At 42.9% G+C, this 20,981-nt stretch overlaps 1 protein-coding gene across 1 annotated transcript in view; it reads left to right on the forward strand.

Moving 5' to 3' along the window:
- The first annotated feature begins 1,170 nt into the window (after nucleotides 1-1,170).
- uhrf2 (ubiquitin like with PHD and ring finger domains 2) overlaps nucleotides 1,171-20,981 on the forward strand; it is a 33,751-nt gene continuing 13,940 nt past the window's right edge. The window contains exons 1-3 of the mRNA XM_071914842.2: nucleotides 1,171-1,397; nucleotides 9,991-10,404; nucleotides 15,379-15,731. Of these exons, the coding sequence (XP_071770943.2) occupies nucleotides 1,245-1,397; nucleotides 9,991-10,404; nucleotides 15,379-15,731 (920 nt within the window). The 5' untranslated portion in view covers nucleotides 1,171-1,244. The remainder of the gene's footprint in view (nucleotides 1,398-9,990; nucleotides 10,405-15,378; nucleotides 15,732-20,981) is intronic.

Genomic DNA, 20,981 nt, shown 5'->3' on the forward strand with positions numbered 1-20,981 from the left:
ACTTTACAGTGCTTTTAGCTCAGCTAAGAGGCATTGTCAGGCACGACGCAAAGGGATTTTTCTTTTTGATACATAATGATTAAATAATTATTCCGCCAAATTTTCCTTGGACAGTAGCTAATGGGGTTTTCAGTGAACTACTACTGTGGATACATGTGTGCGTTTATCGGGTATTTTACAACGGTTTTGAACGCAACTCAATCAGAACTGAGGACAGGAAGTATCTGTTATGCAATTTCCAGTATGACACTTTTGTTATGTTAATTAGGCGGTTGGTGCTCACTTACTTCAACTCATAAATCGCCCCTGTTTTGATGTAGGCTACTAAGTTACTACATTGGGCACTGCACATGTGTGACATTAATCAACCACTGACTATTGTGAATTTGAAAACATTTTTAAAGTTATCACTATTCATTGCGTTGTTACCACCACGATAACAACGTGATCTAGCATCTAATTAAATAATTTTTCCTGATCGAAACACTGTAATAAACTCACAATGAGGTATGGTAGTATTAAAGTTGTAGATTAGACTACAAGATGAATGAGGATTGTGTGGCTGTTTCCTCTCATTGGAAGTGATGCACCTGCTGCCAGCTGAAGTGAAGAACCTGATAAAGGCGCAAGTTTCCTCTATTGTTTGGACAGAAAAAAACGATATGTCTATTATAGTCTATTATTAGTTATTCTATTGTGATACCATACCAGATATACACAATAAGGTCATTATAAACTCACTATTGAGTACCACAGACCCGCAATAAGTCCCTATAGGAATATTGTAGTAGGCTATTATATAACATTTCATCCAGGAAACGTGAAAAAAAAAAAAAAAAAAAAAAGCAAAACAATAACCACACTGTAACATTAATAGCCTACACTGTTATTACACGGTTATTGTGGGAGTTGAGGCATACACTAAGCAGTCTTGCCCTCAACGTAGTTTCAGATCCACTGCTATGATACAATTCGGTTCGTCTTTTTGCACGCGCTAAAAGGAGAACTGTGCCTTTAACTGCAAATTGTACTCGCTTAAATGTTATTTCGCGAGATTTGCTTGGCGCCGCGACCCCATGTGAGACACCTCCTGCGTGAACCATTCTACCCCTGCAGAGGAAAACGCAATGGAGCACTGAACATTTTTCAGCTTTATCTCCCTTTCCCCCCCCAAAAACAACCTCGTGTTTGTTTCAGAATACATTTTCTGTTATTTATTTCGGACGGAACAGGGCGGTGCAACGATGTGGATTCAGATTCGTACTATAGACGGGAAGGAGACGCGAACCATTGAGGATCTTTCTAGATTGACTAAAATTGAGTCTCTACGGTTGAAAATACAGGAGATCTTCAATGTAAACCCAGAGCAGCAGCGGCTATTCTATCGGGGGAAGCAGGTAAAAAAGCTATTTTGTGTCATCGGGTCGTGCAACAGTCGGTTTTAATGCTTTGCAGGATTTGGTGCTGGAGTGCCCAGTGGTCTGCTAGCCGTTTCGGACCCGAGCTTCCTGTTTTGATAGGAATTCGCCAATAGTTCTTGCGCAAGAACGTTAGCCCGGGGACGCCGTGTGCCAGTCCCCCCCAAAAAACGACGATATTACACGGATGTATCGGCGGGCGATACATGTTACAGCTGAGTAGACCCGCATGCAACAATGTCTGAAACTCGTAGACATGTTTGTTTACATTGCCGAGAGCACAGAACATCGCCCTCTATGTCAGAACTCAGCCGCTATTTCCACATATGAAGCAGCCGATGCACATAACCCTGCATTTTCGTGAGATTTCTCATCGATGTGTGTTTCTCTAATTAATTTAACGACAGCCTATTTTGCATGGTAGCCTGTGTTGTTGTGCAGCTCACATAATGCATTGCTGAAGGCCTTTTTTTCTTTTTTCTTTTTTTTTTAAACATGTCGCACATGTGGCTGTAAAGCACCGTAATCCCTTTCGTGAGCCATCATGTTTGTGCATGTGTTTTGTTGTGATGATGTTAATGATAATTTGAGGGAGGAGGAGACGCGTGGCTCCACGTGCCCTGCCATCTAAGCAGCAAGTGGAGTTGTGTTTACACCCGCGCGCTGCTGCCCTCTCGTCTCTATTGTACAGTGTGCAGAGGGCTATCTACTGTAATCTACTGTAAGATGCATACCGTGGGTTATATTTGATTAATGAGTGGCCTATCGATTTAGTACTGTGTAAATATTCCTTACAGATCCAGGCAGATGGTTGACATGCACAGGACTTACAGGCATAACCCTCTACTAAGTTAGTTTAGTATGTCACCCAGCATTGTTTTCAGTATGAAGGTATGATAACTGGTTTTCTTTTTGCCAATCAGAACAGTGGAAATCTATCACAGTTTCAACATTAATAATATCCTACAAATGCATACACATATCACTGAGGATGTATAATATTGTCTGCACACTCAAAGCAGCACAAAACACCAACAGTGCAGAGGAAAAATGTGTTTGGGCCAGTCCTACAATGTCACTTTATCCTTGGGAGGACATTTGAAACCAATGCAGAGACCAGAATAATTTGGCCAAGACCAAAATGAGGCTGAAACCATACATTTTTTGGTGTTTTGAGACCAGTCCAGCTTTGTTATTCGCTGGCGTATTGGCATGGCAATTCCCCACACTGTTTGAACACGTTGTGTTAGAAATGCCATGATTCGTATTACCGTGAACAGATGTTAGTGTACTCTCTGTCCCTCCCGCACAGGGGTTGAACCAAGTTTAATGTCACTAAAATGCCAGCAGTTTGGGGAGACAATGGTGTGAAAGCAGTAAACTGCTGGCCTGTGATGGCCACACGTGTGAGGGAGAGAGGGAGAGAGAGAGAGGCCCACCTACTGTATTCATGCTAACGTGCATGAGCAAGCGAGAGCCTTCATCCTACCAGCCGTTAATCTCACTAATAAGCAGAAGATGCCTAATGCAAGGAGGAGGCTGGGGCAGGTGATTGCTTTAGCAATTTGTGTAGCATTACAAAGTGAATATAAAGCAATATGACTCAGACTGCCAGACAGGCCTCCAGGACGTAAATAGTCTACATGTTCTGTTGTTCTCACGTTGTTTACATTTAATCACGCTTTCCTTCTGTCATATGTCATATGGATGTTACAGCCTAAGGAATTCCTGCAGTTATAACTGGTTTCCTGCCGGTTTTAATTGTCTAACCTACTTCCTGTTGTGTAATTAAAAGATAATGAAGTCTAACAGAAACAGGATTGTGAGGCATGTAAATAGGCCATGATGGGTTGATTTTTTTTTCTTTCCTTATGTGCTGTTCAGCTAAAGGATGAATACGCTATATGCTGAAAGATGGAGAGGAAAATAGCTTTTTGCATGCTGGAGGAAAGACTCCACTGCTCGGAATGCTGTTGCTTGTTAATGGTGTGGTGTTAGTTAACGGGTGATGGTCGTTTCAATAGGAAAATCTGTAGGCGCTTGTCCTCAAAAACGGACGTTGGCCTGGTAAAGTCTGTAAAACCTTGCAAAATGACAGATTCTTGAATCTACTGAGTATTGTATAAGAGGATTAGGGAAGTGCTTGTGACATTAACAACCAAATATAACTTTAGAAAAGAGGAGAGAGTTGCATAGTTATGTTACGTTACAACTGTCACAACAGTTCCCTTGGATGCATTTTCCATAGGTGGGAATTGCTTTCATTTTAAAGCTAAATGGGCATTTTCTTATTGCTGATGTTGTGTGTTGCTACTTTTATATGTCATTTGACAGTTGTGAGGAATTTTCATCATCCTGGGACCAACAAAACCAGCTCAAAACCTATTGTATAGCTTAAATACTGCATGCTCATCAAGTACAAAACAAGGCTGTTTTTCTTCAGTTCTTGAAAAGGCGAGGTTTTCATCCAACAGCAGTGGACATTGTGTAGTTAAATTCAAGTTGGCCTTATTAAAAGTACAATGGAAAAACTTCATCACAAGTCCCAGGCACTCACTGAATTCACTGGATATATACCCATGGTGTACATAAAACATACATAAACCGATTTATACACAAGCTGATAAATAAACAGTGTATCAGCTGTTATGCTTAAGAATTGTCATGGCCAGCATGTAGCCATAAGAGGTGTCCCACTAGGTTAATACTGCTGAGTATGCATAGGCTAGGCCCGTGTAGTAAATCCTGTGCTTCCTTCATCTCGGAAGAGGAAAATAAGTGGGTTGGGTCGATTAGGGGATTTCCATGTGTTAAGTAATGCATGGAATGAGCCATTGACACGCAGCGTACACTAGCTAGCGTCCTTACACGCACACAGTGGTGCCCTCACTCTGTCAGGATTTAGACTTGTGGCAGAACAACTCGGTCTAATTCCTTTTCAAAATGGCGTCTTGTTTTCCCTCCAGCTCTCTGTGCATGCTGCCTCTCTCGTCCAAAGTCATGTTTGCCCTTGAGTCTGAAGGGTCTCGAGCCAACAGCCACACAACTTAATATTGGTGTGTTTTTTTTTAAGGGTCTTTACTTGTCTGTGCATTCCTCGTTTTCTTTCTCTTTCATTTTGAACACCATCTCATGTCACTCACATTCACCAGCCGGCTCACACACACACACACACACACACACACACAGTCCACTGTCCATGCAGCCTTTCTGCTCAACGCCCACTCTCACTTCTAGCCTTCTAATTTGCAAGTTTTCATAATTGTTTTCGCTGTTCATTAGGTGGTTCAAGGCTCAGCTTGTAATTGTGTTGTGTGCCTTAAGCATGAGGCCGTAAGTCACTTCTACTTGAGTTACAAAGTCTATAGGTTGTTTTTACGAAGGGAGCAACGTGTTTCATGTTTGAATAGTTGGGCTGTTTTCCAGTGTTAGCTGTTGCCTAATGTTGGGCTGTAGCAAAACACTACTGACAAGCCCCATTATACTCAGACAGTTGCCTAGAAATTATTACAATTTGATTATACATGGATTGATGTTAGGTGGGCTTTCATTGCATGTTGTTGAGCTGTATGCTTTCCTAGGGATTTTTCAGGGGAAGCCGAGTTGGCTGCAGCCATGCATGTACACAGTCACACCCTTCTTCGAGCGGGAGGCTGGCCTAAGCAGGGAACTGAACCTATTTGACTGAGGGAGGCACTGACCTGGAGTACAATTGCAGGGTTTCTAGCACTCCCACACATTTTCAGGGTTTTACCACTCCTACTCGGAGAAGCTTTAGCTTCTTTAGTGGTCAGATATCCTGCCTCTTAACTGCCAGCTCTTATACCTGAAGTGTGCATACTATGGGTTTCCCCTACCATTTTCCAGCCGCGGCAAGGCAGAATACCAAAGGTCCGCCCTGGCTGTCATACCTGCTAAGTCTGCCATGTTTCTCGGGTTTGTCCCTCATGTTGGCTTTTTCTCTTTTTGTGCTGACAGGACGCTATTTCCCCTGTTAATCTTGCATATTTCAGAGAAATTCCCATTTGTAGTTAATTAGGATCTTTGCAGCAGTTGTTTGTACTGGTTGGGCATGCCTTGCGTGTTCCAACTAAAAAAACAATATGGTAAAACAAGACAAGCAGAAAATACTGCTGGATGAATTGAGAATTGTTAATCTTTATGCTAATTTCGGTTTGGCATAAGTTTTAAAAAGCAGAATCAGATGTGATCTACAAGAGAAAGTTGGCAATTAGATTCACTGAGCTGCTGGACTGCCAGAAAACATGGCAGAGTAGAGAAATGAAAATAGCTGTGTGCGTGTGTGTGGTCTGTGGCTTTGTCTGTTGGGATGGGGGCGTTTTGTGCTGGAAAATGCAGCTTATTTTCAGGTGTCGATACTGGCAGGTATGGATTTGCAGCAGAGGTTGGGGAAAGCGTTCCTGCTGCACCGTCTCAGGACTCTAGGCCGAAAACATCCAGCAACCCCCTGGTGCATTATAGGCCTCATCCACCACCTACTTGTGTTTAAAAGCATAGATAGGCACAGTAAAAATATGAGACCAATTTTATATTATGAAGGGTAGTGAAATCTACCACCTCTGTATCTCAGACAGGTTGGCACACAATGAACCTTTTTATGTTGAAGTAAAGTACTATCAAAAAGGTCCAGACACATACAGTACACTGGTGCACTAACATTAGTCTCCAATATTGGCCTTTCACTGATGTATCAGTAATGGTATATCTCTGATCTCTATCCAATTTTACATTAAACCTACGAACCCCAGAATATACCTATGGTAAATGGGGTTTAAACATTTTTAGGTATATGGACAAAGGCATTATGTTACTTTTTGTGTCAGGCTACTATTGGAATGGGAATTGCATTACTGTATGTTAGATGTATTGCAGCCTGACATTATTCATTGGCCCCATTGTTCTTGTGCTTATCTTAGACTTAAGTTTTATTGTTTTGAATTGCATGGAGTTCCAAAACAGTTCAGTAAAACTAAAAGGCAAATTGAGGTGCCATTGCCTTTCACTTGTTGTTTTTTGAGAAACATTTCTTGATGCCTCATTACCAATTAGAGGAATATTGCCTAACCTGGCTTGGAAGACATGCATGGCACAGTACGACAGGTGAGGCATAGTTATTTAACTTTCCAGGGCCAGAAATTAGGACGAGGGCAAAATCGACTAAACTGAACTCTAGCTTGTTAAAAATGGCATCCAATTTTTTCTTCTTAACACAATGGTTAAAAGCTAGGAACAAGAGTCACTTTGTGAGGAGAGCACCCAACGGACACACAAAACAAGCACCCGTTGCCACCTGTACTGGTAATTGCTGCTAATTAGGAGTGGAATGTGTTGAAAAAGAGCGGATGTGTGTGCAGAATTATGCATAAATTAAGAGATAAAAGATGGAGGCTCGGTAGATGGCAGGCATACAGGCACACCCCGTGTCATTGTTTTTGGAAATGTGACCTATTTCTTCTTTCGCTCACACTCTTCGCTAAGGCGGGCGGTGGGCGGAGAGGGGGACGAAGAAGAATTGGGGCTGGGGATGGAGGAGTTGGGGGTTGGATGGCCTGATTGAGCAAAGAGGGCATTTTCTGCCCTGCTATGAAATCTCCAAATTCTTTGTTTGGGGAGCAGCAACACAATCTCTCCACCAGCAGTGTTGGTGTGACTTGGGTTTCACACCTTTAAACCTCTTTTACCACAGACAAATAGTCACTAAAATACAACGGACCACCATGATTTCTATTTCATTATTCAGCCTATTTATTTGGCATAATGCATTTGATCCTGTTTTGCAGGTGTTGTCCATGCAGCTTGGATCAGCTTGATATCTCTTTAAAAGCTTTAGAAGCTCTTTAAAAGCCTTAGAATACGGTGCTAGGTGTCAACATATTGATACAATATTGGCAAAGTAATGCAATATTAAATCACAGTGAAATTTCTGTCCAGCCCCAATTTTTACACTACAATGGTTATTATTGGCTGTGGATCTATCTTAAATACAAAAACATTGAAAATATAGGCTACTTATATCGGCTGATATAAGGCAGTTTGAATTATATATTGATGATCTGATAATATTTGTCTGGCCCTAGCTGTTGAATGTTTTTATGGCGTCTAGGCAGCCACAGCTCTCTCTGTTTTCTTTGTTCGGGGTTGTCTTTCTTACTTTGTACTTTGGTGTCTGTTATGATAAGAAATGAGTCTTTGAGAGACTATCTGTTTAAATGCCACAGAGAAATTAGCTTTGTGGAGAGGTGTTAATTTTGTTCCACTGAACAATGTGATACACACACACACATGCACACACACACACATGCACACGCACGCATACAGACCGTTGCCATGCCAAAGATGTTTGACTGTATTTTGTCGATGCCTCTGAGAATTTTTCCAGTCAAGTGTCTCCAGTCGGTGTAAAGCATTTGTGATGATGTGTTACCGTGTTGAAATGTTTCTTACTGGAACACTGATTGTAATGAACATTTCACCGTCATATAATGAAGATACCAGAGGCAGTGTTATTTTTATTATACTGCATCATTTATGGCAAAGGAGAAAATGCCATATCCTTTGTAGTGAACTCTTCCTGATGATGTCATGCTGTCCTACACACTACAGATAATCCACACGGCAGTATTTCTCTACAAGACACCCCGACCTCAAAAAAATATTCCATTTCCATAACATTACCTGTGCAGACGACGGCCCCTTGTTTTGAATGTCATTCGGCTGGTTATTACTGATGCCGGGGCTGTAAAACATCGCGGTGAGAAGCTGATTGCTTATTTCAGGGCTGAAATACAGATTATACTGATCGTGATGAAGTTGCCGTGGAGAGCCAGGGCAGCTCAGATATGGTTTATGAGGTTTGATACGGGGGCATGAAATATGTTGCTCTGACACTCCGGATGACTGATTTATTGTCTGTCTGCCTGATTCTCTTTGTCCATCTACCCAATACTTCTTAACAGCGAGCCTGCTTGCTGCCGATCCTGCCAACTATCTTATTCTCTGTGCAGGATGCTCGCTATTTGTCTGTCTGTCTGTCTCTGATGGTCTGCCCGTCTTTCCAAATGCAGCCCTACAGGACCAAGCGGTCGCAAACAGACAGACAGACAGACAGAGGGAGATAGACAATGAGTGAGACTGACTCAAAGACCGATCATAGTCAGGCAGAGAGACAGACAGACAGACAAACGCCGAGATAGACTGCCACAGTCAGCCAGACAGACAGGCAGGTGAGTATAGCAACCACTGTATGGCTGTATTTGCACCACTGCTCCTCTGATCTAAATTTCATGAGACTATTAAAAATGGGGAGGGATGGGGAAATTGCGCTCACTCACTCTACTGCTCTACTGCGATGCCTCTAGCCGCTCTCCTCCTCGCTCTCTAATAACGAAGAAGAGAAGGGGAGCGAGAGAGTGGCGGCCATGCTTGTCTCCGCAGCACAATGGGCTTGTGGGCTTGAGGACTGAAATGAATAGCTGATGTCTGTAATGAGTTGGCGTGTCCGCCATAAGCTCCATTTCTAAAGCGCTGGTGTACAAGGAAGTAAAAAATAGTGTTTCTAATCGGCCCTCTCGGTTTTTAAAGAGCTTATGTTTTTTTGAGCGAAGCCATTTTCTGACACCCATTTGCCTTTCCACCAGAAAACCACAGACAGGGTTGAGGTGTGATGGTGGTGGTGGGTTGGTGTAGACAAAGATTGTGTATATGATTCAGGTTCATTGGGGGGGCTGCTCTTTATTGGTTGCCATAGCAACCCAGTCATTTCTTTTTTTTTTCACCCCCAGCCACATCTCCTTCCCTATCACTTTAATTCGCTCATTCATTTCTTTTCTTTTTTTTTCTTTTTTTTGGAGAAAAACAGAGCGGATGGTGAGTGGAGGTGCAGTTCAGCATCCATTGCTCTTAAATTTGATAGGTAAATAAACCATAACGTGACTAATTAGTATTGTCGAGTAGCAGCTTAACGGCCATAGATGGCTACTGCTCCAAACAGTTTTCTTGCCTTTTATTTGGAATAGGCTAAATCAGTTCAGTCGTCCACTTTGATCTGCAGTTAAATGTATTTAATCACTAGCTGCACATAGGCGTATTTGAGAATGGAAAACAAATGTTGTTGTTGACTCTTTCAAACAGCATACTTCAACACCACTGGTGTATTTACAGGTGTGGAGGTTCAGTCAAGTGCTGTGTTTCGTTGCGTCCTCCTGATGCCGCTCAGTGCAGTAACAACACATGGTGGTTTTCTCTCACTGAGCTCAACAGTGGCATGTTGTCTCTGTCTAATGTGCTCTTTGTTTGTCCTTGACAAGCAGCCTAGCGTGTTTGTCTGAGGGCGCGCTGCAGTGCGATGCTATTCATTTGGTAACACCCGGGTGTCCATCAGGAAAGAAATCGGGGACAAAATTTGAAAAGAATATCTTTGTGTGCAAATGTGCTTGTGTTCAAATACAGTCTATTTGGGCATGTTGATGCCTGAGTGAAGCTGCGTACGTTGCTGTGTCTGTGCATCTGTATGTTCATGACCATTCATGTGTGTTTGTGTCTTTTGTTTCAGATGGAAGATGGCCAGACACTGTTTGACTACAATGTGGGCCTCAACGACATTGTTCAGCTGCTGATCCGCTCTCAGAGCGACCCTCCTGACAGCCCCGCGCCCAAGGACTCTGCGGGTGTAGCCTGTAGTTCGGCTCCGCCCCCCGGCTCCAGGCCTGCAGGCCAGAACTCCCCGGAGCCGGCCTCACCCGCTGCTATGGCTAGTCCGACCAATGCAAATGACAACATCGCAGTCAACAACAAGACCAGCAGCATCACTACCAGCACCAGTAATGTAGCCAAGCCGGACCCCAACGCTACCAGTAACTTGACCAGTACCAAAAATGGGTCCAAGTCCTCCAGCCCAGCACAGGACATCCAGCCATCCACGTCCAGCCGAAACGCACTAGCCGACCCGGGAATCGGGATGTACAAGGTGAGATGGGGGCGGGGCAATGACATTTTGGGAACTGGGAAATTTTCCCTGTGTTTTTAAAAGGTTCATGCACAATGATGGACCTAACACAAGTTCATCCAAAGGTCTGAAATTGTCCACACTGTCTTTGAAAGCGTGAAAGGTTTTTAAGGTGGCAATTCCTAGCAATATATAAATGGAGATAAAAAATTACTTTAATTGATTGGTTTCTTTAATGAAAGGCATTCTAGCCTACGATAATGCTGCCTTTATCTTTTGTATATTTTGTTGTGTTACAAAATAATTTATTAATGAAACTATTATTGAGAGCTAATGAAAAAACAAGCATGTAATTTGTGACAAGCTGCGACCTATTTGGCTCAATGAAACCAACTGCACCTCCCCTGCATTGCTGTTTTGATGTGTGCTAATAATGTGATAATCAAACAGCCAATCAGGAAAGGGGGAGGGGCTTAAATCACACCACAACAGGAAACTCTCCCTCTCCAATGAGCAGTCACACATCACAATGTAGTTTCAGAATCAATAGATAAACACAATCAAAAACAGCCATTCAGGAAAGGGCAAAAATCACAAATCAATACGACACTCTGTCCCGAGTCCGATGAGCCATCACTCTGGTCAGTGCAACTTTGGGATCAATAGATAAAGACAATAAAAAAACAACCAAATAGGAAAAGAACAGGAGCAGAATTGACATCTAATCAACACAGAACTGTCCCGAGTCCGACGGGCCGTCACTCCTGTCAGTGCAACTTTGGGATCAACAGATATAAACGATCACACATCTCAGTGAGACTTGTGGATCAATAGACAAGCCGTCACTCTGACAAGCCGTCACTCATGTCAGTGTCAGTTTGGGATGAATATAAATGAAAAGCAGCACAACATTTTGTGAAATGTTTGGGACAGAGAGATGTATACTAGCTGCTGGTCACAGTTTTATGTCATGGTACTCAAACTTTACCTTTAGGTTGAAGTTAAGTGCTCAGTTTTCTATTTTCTATTCAGTTTTGGAAGCTGTGTGATAAGTTAGTTGAGTGCAGCTAGTAGTAGATAGTATCATACGTTAATGCTGTCCTTTTTGGCTTCTCACAGCTGCATGAAATCCTAACCTGGACTTTATAATCGCCAGAACAGGGAAGAAAAGTCACCAGGTTGTCCTCCGGTAGTCGTGTCTAAAGCCCAGTGAGAAAAAGCTTTACTCTTCCATCTGTAATTTGAAAATTTGTGTTACCGAGAACACTGAATTATATATCAGGTGTCACATTTTAGAAATGGATTCCATATAAAAACAAGCGTCTTTCACTGATCATAAGGCAAGGCAAGGCAGCTTTATTTGTATAGCACATTTCATACACTGAGGCAATTCAAAGTGCTTTACAGAGTAATAAAAAATACAGTAAAGGTAAAACATTTACAATTAAAAAGTGCAAAAGTACAGACGAGATCCACAAGATAAAAGACTTAAAAAGTAAACTAGTGCAGTTCAAATCAAGTGAAATAGAAAGATAAATAAAAGAACAAGAGGATTAGAAAAGTGAAAAGTGCATTAAAATCACATTTAAAAGAAAATAAAAAAGATATAAATAAATATTACAGTGCAGATGAGTGTTGCCCTAGATTTCTTAAAAAGCCCTGGCGAACAGAAACGTTTTAAGCCCTGATTTAAAAGATTGTAAAGTGGAGGCAGACCTCAGATTTTCTGGAAGTTTGTTCCAGGCATGAGGAGCATAAAAACGAAAAGCTGCTTCTCCATGCTTTGTTCTGACCCTGGGAACAGTAAGCAGACCAGCACCTGAAGACCTGAGGGGTCTGGCGGGTTCGTAACATTGAAGGAGATCAGAAATGTATTTTGGTCCTAAACCATTAAGTGCTTTATAAACATGCAACAGAATTTTAAACTCAATTCTTTGGCACACAGGAAGCCAATGCAGAGATCTCAGCACTGGAGTGATGTGGTCCATTTTCGTAGTCCTGGTTCGAACCCTGGCAGCAACATTCTGGATGAGCTGCAGTTGTTTAGTAGCTTTTTTAGAGAGACCTGTAGACACCTGTTACAGTAGTCAAGCCTAATAAAAATAAATGCATGAACAAGTTTTTCAAGGTCCTGCTTGGACATGAATTCTTTAATTCTTGCGATATTTTTAAGGTGATAGTAGGCAGATTTTGTAATTGTCTTGATGTGGCTATTGAAGTTTAGGTCAGAGTCCATAACTACACCAAGATTTCTGACTTGGTTTTTAGTCTCCAGTGAGAGGGATTCAAGGTGAACAGTGACTTTAAGTCCACCAAAAACAATTATTTCAGTTTTATCTTTATTTAGTTGCAGAAAATTGTGGCACATCCAGTCATTGATTTGTTCAATGCACTTATTTAGTGAGTCTATTGGACCATAGTCATCTGTTAAAAAGCTATGTAGATCTGTGTGTCGTCTGCGTAATTATGATAGGAAATACTGTTGTTTTGCATAATTTGAGCTAGTGGCAGCATGTAGTTAGCTGCAGGCTGCTGAAGATTCAACTGTGTATTGTAGGTTATAGTTATACTGTATAACCATATCTATTGAAAATGGGCTCTCTTTTAAGGTTTGTGTATTCAAGTGTTTTTTTGAGAAATGATTTTGGATTTGCTAAGTGAAGGTTATGTGAAGGTTGAGAGACCGAAACATCATGCTGTTATAACTAAACAAGCGCAAATTCGCAATAGCTGCGACCACGTACGCGCATGCATACATGCGTGGGGAAATTTTTGTCGACCGACCGACCGACCGACTGACCGACAGAGCGAGCTATAGAGCTGCTGGTCGCAGCTAATTAACAGATTTCTATTTTTCTACTACAAGGGAGTATTGTGCCTGTCTCTCTCGGATTTGCTAATTGGAAAATGTGCAGCATCTCTCACCTCACAGCAAGAGGGTCCTGGGTTTGAATTTCGGCTTCGGTCCTTTCTGTGTGGCGTTTGCATGTTCTCCCTGTGTTTACCTGGGTTTCCTCCCACAGTCCAAAGACATGCAGGTCAGGTGGACTGGAGACTCTAAACTGCCCATAGATGTGAATGAGAGTTTGTTTGTCTGTGTTTGTCTGTGTGTGTTCACCCTGTGATGGACTGACAACCTGTCCAGGGTGTTTCCCTGCCTTCCACCCAATGCATGCTGGGATAGGCTCCAGCCCCCCCATGACCCCGAATAGGAATAAGCAGGAAAAGACAATGCATGAATGAATAATGAAAATTCATGTGGATTTTGTCAAGAATTAACACATTTTCCCCCTTGTACCAGAAACATACCAAACTGCAGTCTCAGTACCAAGTTATGAACCGAACTATTCTAAATAAAAACAACAACAAACTTTATTCATAGCACTTGTCAAAACAAATGTTGCAAAGTATTAAAACATGTACAAAGTGTTACATAAGGAAAGGCAAAACGTAGTGCAAAGTACAGGTGAATAAATAAAACTAAAGTAGATGCAAGTTTATATTATAAGAATTGGCAGTCATAAAAAGGCCTGTTCATGGGCGCTAGAAAGTAAAACAATACGAGATGAATCAATAAAATGGAAGAGGCCAATATAAAAAATTGGCAGATATAAAAAGGCTTCTTCAAAACCCCTGCACCACAACCTAAATATGAAGTCCAAGTAATGAGTGACATTAAATGTTGAGAAAATATTTGTCAGTGGCACAATTTAGCTCAAATGCACACTAGACTTTTCTTATTTAAATGTTTATAGCCTACCTTTTTATGTGTTTGTTGAATTTTCTTTGATGCAGTTGAGCATTCTGTAATGGTTGCATTTTGAAATTATTTTGTAGCCTAACAAAACATACAAAAAGTCAATGCACAAACATTTGAGTGCGACTGTAGTTTTTTTCTTTACTCAGCAGTCTCTTTTCTTTTCTTCACTGCCCTGTGCTAGAGCACTGCAGAGGGTTTAGATACTGTAGTGTAGCCAAAATGACCTGGGCTGTGTGTGTGTGTGTGTGTGTGTGTATGCACGTGCACACACGTGCATGCACCTTTCCAGTCTCACTACTTATGTGTCTATCCATAGCCCTGATACCTTGATTTCCTTCATTTCTGTTCCTTTTGCAGCATTACTTACAAGGAGTGATGACACACACACACACATGCACACACACACACACACACACAAAGCCAGGCCAGAGGAATGACACATGCTTTGTGATCATCATGATGGCCTGTCAGACCAGCCAACCCACAGGGGGTTTGTGGGTTGCCCTGCCAGAAAGCCACATGCCAAACCACACATTATAAACCGGTCCTAGTCACCCAGGCACTTGCCAAGTCACACATTATAAAGAGGGTCTAGTCACCCAGTGCTCACACACACACACACACACACACACACACACACACACACACACACACAGACCCTGACTGTGTGTGTGTGTGTGTGTGTCTACTGTGCTCTACTGTGCTCTGCTGGCTGGCTAACCCACCCGTCGGGGGATTATATGTGTTGGACTGGACCTGTTGTGGTGCCAGCAGCCCGTCTAGCAGCCAGGCAGATAGATAACCAAGCAGATGACTTGGGAATTGTTCGACTTCACTGGATATCAAGGTCACATGCCTTTACAAGCTTTAAGCATCTACTGCGGGTTCAACAGATAGTCTCATTGATTCAGGTTTGACAAAGGAATACGTAGCCAGCCAATGCCAAGGAAGGAATTTATTTCAACGCTGCATAAAAATTGTTGTTTTCACCTAATTTGGCACAGTAGTCTTTGGAGATTGACATCAGGAAGCCAGGCTCCCTAGGATGAAAGAATTTTCATGCCGATTTGAGAGAATGAATGAACACTTTGATAAGCGAATGAATAAATGAACGCTTTATTGATCCCACAAAGGGTCCTTGATCAGCCTGTAGTAGCACACAAGCATTAAACAACAGGCGGCACAAGATCAAAAGAGACCAGGTGTTATTTGTGTGTGTGTGTGTGTCTCCTCAGATTAACGAGCTGGTGGACTGCAGAGACGTGAGCATCGGCGCCTGGTTCGAGGCCTGCATCGAAAATGTGACACGCGCTCCCAAGGGACAGATATCCCCCCCCACCAAGGGCAAGGTGGGCCGGCCCCCCAAAAGGACTAATGGCAAGCTGGAGGCCGAGCCGGGACAGGCCCAAAACCAGGGCCAAATTGCCACAAGCATGGACAGTAACAGGAATAATGTTGTGTTAAACTCGGACAGTAGCGGAGCCTCCACCTCTCAGACAGACTCTACAGCCAAATGCTCGGCTACAGCTACAGGAGGAGAGGCCAAGGAGAGAGAGGAGGACGTAATTTACCACATTAAATACGACGAGTAAGTATGGCTCAATGTGGCGGTGAATGCTGCTACTGCCGTTGAATTGGTCGTAGCAATAATAAATACATATTTGAATGCCGAAAACTGTATGTAGGGGTTCTGAGGATTGTGCACAGCGTAGATCAGAATTTTGCATTCGAGCAGACGCCTGCACAGCGTCGGTGCAGCATCGTTTGGTCCTGTTCATCCTAGACGGTGAAATGCTGTTTCGGATGGGAATTCGCAATACTCTGCCTCCAATAGGATAGTGAGCGTGTGTGTGCCTGCCTCTTTGCATATCACATGCAGCGGTCCTGTATAACACCGCCAACACTGCCAGAATTAGGCGTTTGGTTCTCACTACAGGCCACCCATGTTAAAAATGTATGTGCTCATGGTGCTGTGCGGCATTTTAGCTAAAAATGTCCACCATATACATATATAATGCATACATTATGTGTGTGTGTGTGTGGTGCCAGCGTCAGTAATGGTGGGTCGGTTTGCTGGGAATTGCAGCCCCTGCTCTCTCCTTGCAATTCAGGGGATGGAGAGAGGGGGTTGGTGTGGTTGATGCTACAATTTGGACTCATCTCTTTCGCTCCCCTTTTCGAGCAAATTCATTCAGAAGCCGACGTTTCCATGGTAACTCGTGAGTTCTCAGGAGCGTTACTTCTTTGCTTCGCTCCTTCCGCTTTGTCTGTAATTGCTGTGAACTGCCACCGGTGAGACATAGCCTCCTCGCCGTGTGTGTATATGTGTGTGTGTGTGTGTGTGCGCGCGTGTGTTTGCTGTCATGGGACGTCGCAGCAGAAAAGCAGTATCAAGGCTTGTTAAGCAGTAAAATACGTGTCGTGTTTTCGACATTCCCATTTGGCATTACTCAATCTTCCAATTCCCTGGTATTGTGCTTGTATTCGTTATTTCGTTATTTGCATTAGGACAGGGAGTATTCCTGCAGCGGCAGTCCATTAATACATGACCGATGTCCTGTTTTTTTTTTTGGGGGGGGGCGGGTTCTTTTATGCTTTATTTGATAGCTGACAGTCAAGAGAGAGTGGAAGGGTGGGAGAGAGAGGGGGAAATTATATGCGACAAAGGTCCTGGGCTGAATTCAGACCCAGGATGTTGCAGTTATATATGTTATACCGTATACCGCATGCACCTTAGCCAACTGAGCCGCCAGAAACGCCCCAGTGTGTGTGTTGTTGACAAGCCAATGCCACCAGCAACCATCCAGTGTATTCACTCACTGACGAATACTAGCAACCTAAACCGGATCTTAATCATCATCTGTATGTTTGGGGCGATAGGAACTATTTATATGATGCTGAGACATTATTCTAATACTGTCTTGTTTTTTTGTTTTTTTTGCCCTTTCCTGAATGCTTACTATCCCTCTCTGTCCTGAGCGCCATTCCAGGTTTCTTCCATCATTTAATTTGTCCGAGAAAGTGGAGGTTGGGTTTGATTGCCCGGCCACACACACACACACACACGCACACGCACACACATCGTGCAAACACCTGCCTGCATAATCTGAGGAAGAAAAACAGCCCGACAAAATGAACCTCCCCTGCTTTGCATGAAGCAATTCTGGACAGCTTTTCAACAGAAGGTAATGAGCCTCAAACCATAGGGTGAGATGTTGGGAGAATCTCCTCTCCACAGCTCCCTGGCACCGGGGTGTGTGTGTGTGTGTGTGTGTGTGTGTGTGTGTGTGTGTTGCTCCATAACAAGCCTCTCAGATCTGGTTTCACGGTTCAACTCTTGGCCCAGCTCAACATATATTTAAGATCCTCATACTGTGGAGAGTGCAACAAATATAGATCTAAAATTGGAAAATGCAATATACGTTCATGCAGTTCATGCAGTTTATCATTACGCAGATGGAATTTGTCATCTTGTTTGTGATAATGCCACATAATGTTGTGATTTCCAGCAGCTTAAAGCTGTTGGCTGCATGAGAGAGAACAAATTTCTGTGCTTAAGCTGATTGTAACTTACGTCTTCTATACATTTCTATACATCGGCTATCTTAAAAATGTATCTGGGAGTATACGTCTGTCATTAGGTTTGTTGGAGGTGCTGCAGGCAGGTAGGCGCTCAGCCCGCCTCTGTAATTTGCAAATTAAATGGGACAGGCGTGGTATTTTGGGTGGAAAGTGATTAGTATATTTCTGACCAACGCACACAAATTGTCACTATAGAGACCGAAAACTTTAATCACTGCGTAGGCTAATTTACCTGAGGTAAATTACTGCAAAGGACGCCAAGCCGTGTCTCGCTCTTCTCTCACTCTCACTCACTGTGTTTAGTTATACAGCGGGAAAGAGGGGGAGGGGCTACTTTGATGGTCTACTGGCCTGTGCATCAGCCAGCTCTCTATATGTGTTGCCAATTTGACAAACTGGAGATACAAAAAAGAGGGTGTCCTGGTGGCTCAGGGGTTTAAGGCACATAACATGTAACCATGACCTCCTATGTTCAATATATGGTATAGTAAGTCTGGGGAAATGTGCAGAAACCGCACATAAATCTATATACCATAGAAACTGATATATGGTGTAATATACCTAAAAGTAACTGTTGAATAAAAGCTACCAAATGTAGAGACAGCACACAAATTTGGTTTCACAAAGAGTACTTTGGCGGTGACAGAGACAGCTTCTAAAGAGAAGATTGTATAAACGTATGCCTTAGCTATTATTGAATAGCATTTACAAGGTTCCAGTAATCACAACTGAAGTTGAGTTTGGCTCCTGTGCACATACTGTACAGGTGAGAAATTCATGTGGTTGACCATTTGCTCACTATTGCATCTTCACAACCATCAGGGCCGATATTGTCAATTAGTCAACCTTTAATTAATCGCTATGTGACTTTTGTAGTGATTCAAACTGTCTCTCTCATGCCAACTGATGCTTCATACCTGCACTTTCTTAATGCCCGTCACGTCACTGTACTTCTGAATCTCCTCTTTTTCTAAGATTAAAGCCAATTAGATGGATATTTTAAAAACCCTGCAGTTTCCCATTATGGCCTCGATTACTCATTAAGCAGAGGTTAAGAGAGACTGCAGTCCCTTTGCTTCACTACTATGAAGTAATTATATTCAGATAGCTTGTTTAGCTCAGCCAGCCAGAGCATTTCTAACTCGGCTCCTTATCAGCGAATTGCGGCTTTCTCATTTTCTCCTCTCCCCTTCTCCCTCTTTACCGGGACTCCAGCTAAGCACACAAAGCACTAATGATGGTTTTATAACAGAGGAGGCCGTAAGAGCCTTTCTGCTGATAATTCATGTTGTCTCCATTTCACAACTGATTAAATATGTTTCTAAATTTCATTTTAGCACACATATACATTGATATGGGTGCTAACACGATTTCTGCTCCCTGTATATCTCCTCCGCTCCTGAAAGCCTTTCTTCCTGCTTCCCACAACCCCAGAGAAAGGTTGTATTTTGCTCTCAATGCCGCGCTCTGGGTCTTGCTACTTTGGCAGCGTAGGCGGCGACTCAGAGTTGCGTTAACTCTGTGCAGCACGGATTTAACACCTGTGCTACACGTGTCAGGATCCAGACCTCAGACTTGCACCTTAAGTTCTTTATAGATGTGAGATATGTGGAGGTGGAATAAGTCTGGGAAACCTAGCATCATTCTGAAGGAAAGCACAATACTTTTATGTGCAGCAGTAGGCCCTGATCTACAAGTAGTTGAGGATGTGAATTTTGGATATGAATTTTAGCTGATTCTCAGCAGGTTACTCATTCAGTCGTCATTCATAAGAAGCCTGTCAAACGTAATAAATGATGTTGATCCTGTCCACTTCAGCAGACATTTAATGTCACTCTATGTATACAAACCTCTTTTCTACAAACAATTTTGACTTTATAAAAGGCATCAATTAAAAAATCAAATCAAATCTTCTCTTTTATGAGACCAATATTTTATGTTTTTTATTTGGGCAACAGCATATTGGCTAAAACCAATTTCTTGCAATTAAGGGCAAATGCTTGTTTCAAAGGAGGGGCAAAATGCATGGAAAACCCCATTCCCCCAAAACTTTTGATGACAGAATCCTTTGCATCACAGCGGGCCGGCACTTTAAATGGATGTAAATATTTTGGATGCATCATCAGCTGAAGAGTTAAGGACCTGAAGTCTACACAAATATCTTTTCCAGTGTATTGAAGAAATTATGTCACAAGTAACTCCAGGTGTTCCTGAATCAGAGCCATCATTTGCATTATTTGTTAATTGTCCATTTTGGACAGTAACGACCAGTAACTCTTCACACTGCAGAGCCAACAGCGTCGGCTTAATTGATCAAGTACAGTGAACGGTCATGTTTTCCATTAAGATAATTTGCGGTGCATCCATTGCGTGATTCTATTTCCTTTTACACACGGGTGGAAGGAATCTAATCTTATTCCACGGTTCCACTCATTGTAAGTCCCTGCAGAAAGAGTGTCACTGGATATTCGTGGGTGTAAAGCGGGCCGGTGTGCAGCCGCTCAGTGGGACGGAGCTTGTGTGGTCTTAAACCGGGGTACTTCTGCTCCCCTTGTGTCGCCCCCGTCCCGTGTTCCCCTTCTGTTCATGCTGAGTCCCATTGTGTTCCAAAGTTGATATTGCTTTCCTGTGCATGTGTGTGTGTGTGTGTGTGTCTGTGTGCACATTTGTGTGTGTCTGTGTGTGTGTTTGTGTTGCTTCTGTTTCCCCCCTCCAGAACCCCAGTAATCCCTTGGGCCTAAAAAAAGGAAATCCCTGCCCTGTGCCCCGGCCCCTTCTTCCCAGGAATACACTGCTTGTGTACCACAGCTCCTCCTGCCCATCTCCGCAGCCTTTAGGCCAATTTATTGTGGCCTGAACTATGCATCATACTCTTTCACTAATAAAGCACAGGATAAGTACATGATCTGACAGGATAAAACGCTAAAGACGATAAATATTTAGTTGCAGTAACGGTTGCAGTTCTCATTTTCAGCCTGAGCCCAACAGGCCGGAGTGCGTTCTGCGTCAGTGCAGAGTTTCAGAGAAAATACCCGGGCTAGGCTCAGCCTTGCCAAAAAGAAGCACACATGCACTACTCTCTCGTGCATACAATGCTTTGCCCCCCCCTCCTCCCACTGTCTGAGTGAACCTGAGTCTGCTGGCTATTGTGCAGTTAAACTTCCATGCGAACACATTGTTCATCTGTAGGCATAAGCCCGGGCATTGGCAAGCAAGCAAGCCATCAATTTATTTCTGAGTTGGGCCTAATATCCAC

This window comes from Centroberyx gerrardi, chromosome 2, assembly GCF_048128805.1.
Source record: "Centroberyx gerrardi isolate f3 chromosome 2, fCenGer3.hap1.cur.20231027, whole genome shotgun sequence".
Classification (NCBI taxonomy): domain Eukaryota; kingdom Metazoa; phylum Chordata; class Actinopteri; order Beryciformes; family Berycidae; genus Centroberyx; species Centroberyx gerrardi.